The 5,999-nt window shown below is 48.8% G+C and overlaps 1 protein-coding gene across 8 annotated transcripts in view; it reads left to right on the forward strand.

Moving 5' to 3' along the window:
* The window catches only part of LOC103471937 (CSC1-like protein 2), a 33,462-nt gene that overhangs the window by 21,350 nt on the left and 6,113 nt on the right, over nt 1-5,999 (forward strand). For 5 of the 8 annotated variants that reach the window (XM_008421238.2, XM_008421252.2, XM_008421245.2 and 2 more), the window contains 7 exons: nt 436-515; nt 668-706; nt 1,551-1,641; nt 5,094-5,131; nt 5,210-5,352; nt 5,434-5,496; nt 5,746-5,797. In XM_008421238.2, coding sequence (XP_008419460.1) covers nt 436-515; nt 668-706; nt 1,551-1,641; nt 5,094-5,131; nt 5,210-5,352; nt 5,434-5,496; nt 5,746-5,797 — 506 coding nt within the window. The remainder of the gene's footprint in view (nt 1-435; nt 516-667; nt 707-1,550; nt 1,642-5,093; nt 5,132-5,209; nt 5,353-5,433; nt 5,497-5,745; nt 5,798-5,999) is intronic. The other 3 variants (XM_008421260.2, XM_008421270.2, XM_008421279.2) reach the window with 3 other exon arrangements.

The following is a 5,999-nucleotide window of genomic DNA, read 5'->3' on the forward strand; positions in this document are numbered from 1 at the left end:
TTAGCACAGCATTAGCAGAGCCATTAGCACAGCATTAGTACAGCATTAGCAGAGCCATTAGCACAGCACTAGCAGAGCCGTTAGCACAGCATTAGCAGAGCCGTTAGCACAGCATTAGCAGAGCCGTTAGCAGGTGGTGGATGTCAGCTTCTGATTCTGAAATGCTGCTCTGGAGGTTTCAGCGAGGGAAGCGTGTTTCTGTGGTTGGATCAGTTAAATGTGACAATATGCTAGAAAAGCTGCATTTGTGTTAATTACAAGCAGAGCAAATGGCTCCATGTTCTCAGCTGGTTGTTGCACAGAATGCAGTGAAAAAATACCCTCAGCTGAAAACTAGCCAACTTTGGAGCAGGAAAAGGGTTCAATCTGGATGACCTACATGTAGCTCCATCTTCATCTCTACATGCTCTTCTTCATTATGCTGTTTTTCTTCAGGTGCTGCTCTTCGTCTTCTCCATCCTGAGGAAGGTTGCGTGGGATTATGGCCGCCTGGCGCTGGTCACAGATGCAGACAGGTAAGCAGGAAGTGACTGGTTCCTGTGGCCTCAGCGGCGCCCCCTGGTGGCTGGGTTGATGCAGTGTAAACACTGGGTTGAGGATCAGGAACGTCTGGAAAAGCGGGAGATTCAGTAACTTTTCCTCATCTTCCTGTTTTTTCTTCTTGAAGACTGAAGAAGCGTTTCAGCGACCTGGAGGAGCAGGAATAGTATGTCGGCTGTTTGGTTTGTCCGTTAACTCCTCTTCCTCTTCCTCCTCCTCTTCCTCCTCCTCCTTCTGCTGCTTCCATTAACAGGATGCTGCGCTCTGATTGGTCTACTAGCACATCTGGCTCCTTCTCGTCCTATCAGACGTTCTGCTCACTAATGAGTGGAGTGACTTTTGGCCCTGCTAACCCTCCGTACTCTGTATGTGTGTGTGATGAAGCTAACGCTGCGCTCCTCTCTCCATCTTTAACTCAGCCGCAGACGAGACACAGATAACTATGAGCCGGTGAAAAGGTAACGGCTGCTGCTGCAGCTCAGTGTGTGGTGACCCCGTGGTGACCCCGTGGTAGTCAGTAGGTTAGACCTCAGTGCGCCTTGGGCCGAGTCAGAACCGGGTAGATCATGTCTGAACTCAGAACCCGCCTGCTAGCTTCCACACTAGGGGGCGCCAAGGAGTTTATGGTTCCTGCAGGTGGGTCCCTGGAAGCGCGGTCAGGAAACCCTGTACATCTGCTCACAGCAGGGAAGGGGGCGGGGCCTATCTGGAAAGGTTTTCTGAATTTCTTTATGTTTTTGGTGAACTTTTAAACTTCTAGCTCAACATTTTCATGTTTTCATTCGTCTGAAATTTGATCCACATCTTCATCGTTAAATCTGGGGTCGGCCTATAGGGGGCGCAGTCTTAGTTCCTGTCCCTTTGGGGCTGTTTGTCCTGAGGTCTCAGACCCTGAAGCACCTCCATCTGTGTCTCCATCCTCGTGTCAGTCTGAGGGAACCAACTTTCAGGCATAGAGGTCAAAGGTCAGGCAGCTACATGCTAACTGGCTCCTTCCCGTCTGTTTGCAGTGTTGCCTCAGCGATGCACTCGGAGACTCCGGATCGCTACGAACGACTCACCTCGGTGTCCAGCTCTGTGGACTTCGACCAGAGAGACAACGTAAGGACGTCTTCATCACTCCTCCTCCTCACCATCATCTGAATCTTCAGATGTTTAACAGCCTTCTTGGAGTTTCCTCCAGGTTCTGATCTTATTCTGGGGTCCGATTAGTTTCCCTGCTGTCATGTTCGCCTGTAAAACTCAGCCTTCAGTACAGACTGGACCCGTTAGCCTAGCTTAGCATAATGCTGTAAACAGGGAAAAACCGTTAGCCTAGCTTAGCATAATGCTGTAAACAGGGRRAAACCRTTAGCCTAGCTTAGCATAATGCTGTAAACAGRGGGAAACMRTTAGCCTAGCTTAGCATAATGCTGTAAACAGAGGGAAACMATTAGCCTAGCTTAGCATAATGCTGTAAACCAGGGGTCTCGAGCTCTATTCACCCCGGGCCGCTGGAGGCAGAGACTGAGGTCGGGCCGCATAAAGGATTCCACAAAAACATTTAAAAAATGTCCTCAAATGTCATCAACATTTGATTATTTCTCCGATGCATGAACTGCATGGCGGACCAAAACCGACATAATAAGAAATAAAAGCATAAATATATATTTAGTTTTTCCTTTTCCTTACACGAGTTTCCGTCAAGTAAAGTATATTTTCTTTTCATCTCCTAAACATGCGCTGCATTTCTGCTGCATCGTTATGCTAATGAGGAGCTTCCTGCTCCTCTGCTATTGGCCAATGGAGCTTTGGACCAGCGTCACTGCGTCAGACGTCACTGCGTCAGACGTTGTGGGGCGTTCAGGGTCAGTCGGTCGCTGCCATCAGACCAAAACCAACTTCATCCCGGTGGTTTTATTGTGTTACCGACTGCAGTGAAGTTGGTTTCGAGTCGGATATCCGCTGAGCAAGCGGCGTTTAGCTCAAGGTTGATCCGATTTATGAGCGCTAGTTTCGGCCAGACGATCTCCAGCTCCCTCCTCAGCGCTCGGAGGTTCACGTCGCTGCAGTCGGAACAAAAAAAAAAACGCTCACAAACTGTTTATCCATCACATTTGACACAATCGTCCAGGCTGTTAGCGGAAACAGCCGTCAGCTCTGCGCTGTCCAGCGTGTCTGACGCAATCTGAGCAAAATCTCAGTAACGCGGTTAAAGGGGCGGGACAATCAATCTGATTGGCTGAAGTGAAATCAGACTGCGTCAGCTATTGGTTGTTTACCGTCACTAAAAACAATCACTAAAGGCATATTTCAGTTTTTTAGCACTTTTTATCTATATAAACATATTTATTAACTTATTTCTAGCTTTATTACTTTTTAACTCTTATTGTAGAATAAGATATGAAATCTATTTATACTTTTTAATCTCGTTGTAGAAGATATTAAATCAACATCTATTCATTTTTTACTTGTGTTTTTAGCACTGAGTTACACTAGCTTAGCATAAAGTATTATGCTAAGCTATGGTTAGCCTAGCTTAGAATAATGTTACAAACAGAGGGAAACTGTTAGCCTAGCTTAGCATAATACTGTAACAACAAGCTTAGCTTAGCATCGGATATAGATAAGCAGATTAATGTAAAATATTGTCAGCAAAAACATTAGAAACTAATCTAAGTAGTTTTACATGTCATGTAAAATTAACTTTTTGATCTTAAAAACAAATATCAAGTGCAGCAAAGTGCTGAACCGTAAATTACCATGTCAGGCCTTGTGGAAAAGCTAAAGAACAAAAATGAAGCGGCTGATGGAATCGCTCCACACGTCAGGAGCAGCGGCAGCGGCTGGATCTGGGAATATTTAAGAGCAGTTTGTTATTTAAAGCTGAATCTAGGCCATGTAAACCAATGAGAGGATTTTAAAACCAGTCCGATAAGAAGCTAGTCGTGTGCTCTGGTTTCTGGTTCAGTTAAAAGTCTGGCTGCAGCATTTGGAGACGCTGCAGGGAGGAGGACGGGTCCACATGGCCATAATGAGCTGCGTAGTGATGAAGGCTGGACTTAACCGTTGCTAGACGATGGAAAAGCGACAGCTCGGCTGCTGATCCGGTTCAAACCGTCAGACCTGACCTCTGACCTCAGCCCATGGGGTCCTGGTCCCGCCCTGACCTCTGACCTCAGCCCACTGAGCTTCCTAACAGAAGATAAAAGGAGCAAAGCGACAGAGAACTTTACCTGTTGACTAGTGAGGCTCTTTTGTCCAAACAGAGTTTTATTTTTCAAGTGAAGAGACTTTGGTTCATCCTTTGGCTTTAATCTGTTGCACATCATCAGCAAACGGTGAAAAGAGAATTTCTTCCAGATATGCCAAGAGGCAGCAAATAGAAAATGAATAGAATGGGACCTAAAACTGAACCCTGAGGTTCCCCATAATTTAGAGTTGCTGCCACAGAGGAACAGAGATCAAGATGAACAGAAACCCTGCAGACCAAGGAAAGGATGTGGTGCTATCGAACCACAGACCAGTACAGACCCAGCCAGGCCGTTTCTGTGTCCACCTCTAGGAATGTCCTCTAAAAACAATGTCCTCTAAACCCTTAGATAAAAACGGTAGTTTAGAGATGGGTCTAAAATGAGCGGGTTAAGTTCGGCTTTCGGTGGCGTGTGGAAGCCGCGTCCAGTCCGAGGAGATGCTCATCGTTAAACGAGCAGGCAGTCAGTGGCCAGCCTGTCGGCCGCAGACGTTTAGCTGCAGGGGACAAATGGGACAAAGACACGTCTCCGGCGGCTCGGAGCCGGCGTGAGGAGCTGAACCTCACGTTTCAGTGAAACATTTCAAATCTGCACTGATCAACAGGAGCTGCGAAAACCTTCAGAGGGTCAAAGACACACTACAAACAGCTGCAGGCCTGAGGAACATTTGGGTTTTCAGTTGTTACAGTTTCTGGTGATGAAGGAAATGCTGCTTTGATTCTGTCACGTTTGAGAAATCCTCTTTAATCTCCATGGCAACAGCTGCAAAACGCCCGGGTGGACCTAGCCCCGCCTTCGAGGCGCAGCTCCTCCAGACGATGTGCTAGCAGTTAGAGGAGCCATGTTGGGATGCCGTCCTGGAGGCGGAGCTTAAAGAGACAGCGGCCCAGTACGAGGCATTTAAAGAATTGCTATTAGTTTAAACGATATTTGATATATATCTAGCATTTCGATGAGCTGAAGACAACATGGCCGCTGGGTTGTGCCATAAGGGGGACGATGTGCCTGGAAACACAGCCGGGCTCTGCAGCACCGGACCGGGCTCCGCTGCAGCACCGGGCTCTGCAGCACCGGACCGGGCTCCGCTGCAGCACCGGGCTCTGCTGCAGCTCTGCTGCAGCACTGGGCTCTGCTGCAGCACCGGGCTCTGCTGCAGCACCGGGCTCCGCTGCAGCACGCTGCGGCACGCCGCTCCGCCCCTCGTCCGCTTGCTTTTGTCTTTCTTGTGATGGAAATGTCCTGAAATGAAATGATGCTGTTCTTTGCCGCTGCTCTTCTTGCTCCGGGTTTTGGTTCTGACCAGCCTGGTTTCTCCTGCAGGGCTTCTGCTCCTGGCTCACGGCCATCTTCAGAATAAAGTAAGTCTGGCTCTCGGCTTGTCTTTGGAAATGTCTGATCTGAAGGTCTGAGGTGTGTCTCCTTCGTCGATGCTCCAGGGACGAGGAGATCCGTGAGAAGTGCGGCGAGGACGCCGTGCACTACCTGTCCTTCCAGCGCCACATCATCGGCCTTCTGGTCGTCGTCGGCGTCCTCTCCGTGGGCATCGTCCTGCCGGTGAACTTCTCCGGTGACTTGCTGGGTAAGCGCTCCAGCTGAGGACAGACTGTGGTCTGCAGGATTCCCTTCATGATGCTCTCCATCTGTTTCTGGTTGGTTGTAGTCAGAATTATCAGTGCAGATGCTTTCCTAAGCCAGGGAGCTCCTGGACCTCCTTCCAAAGAAGGTAAAGGCGGCGGCTGCTCTGCGCCGCTCTACATGTGATCTAGCTGGTGGTTTTAGCTGGACCTGGACTCACTCCCATCCGGTCTGTAGATGCTGAGTGTTGTGACCCGAGTCTGGACCGTAGAAACCAGGTTCCGGTGAATTCTCACTCCCGAAACTGACGTCGTTTCAACCTCCAGCTTTTGGCCTGGAACAGTCGGACCTGTGGGAACGGGAAGGTTTCACTTGCTGTCATGTCTGTCTGTTGCAGAGAACAACGCCTACAGCTTCGGACGGACCACGATCGCCAACCTGAAGTCAGAGTGAGTGGAGACGAGGCCGGGCTCAGTCTGCTTCCACCTTCGTCTGCATGTTTTCATCAAGAAGTTTGACCATAACCCACAAATGAAGCACAAGATTTCAAATTGATTTAGCCTAGCTTAGCATGAAGAGCTAAAACACAGGGTAAACGTTAGCCTAGCTTAGCATGAAAAGCTAAAACACAGGCTAAACGTTAGCCTAGCT

This window comes from Poecilia reticulata, linkage group LG1, assembly GCF_000633615.1.
Source record: "Poecilia reticulata strain Guanapo linkage group LG1, Guppy_female_1.0+MT, whole genome shotgun sequence".
In the NCBI taxonomy this organism is placed as follows: domain Eukaryota; kingdom Metazoa; phylum Chordata; class Actinopteri; order Cyprinodontiformes; family Poeciliidae; genus Poecilia; species Poecilia reticulata.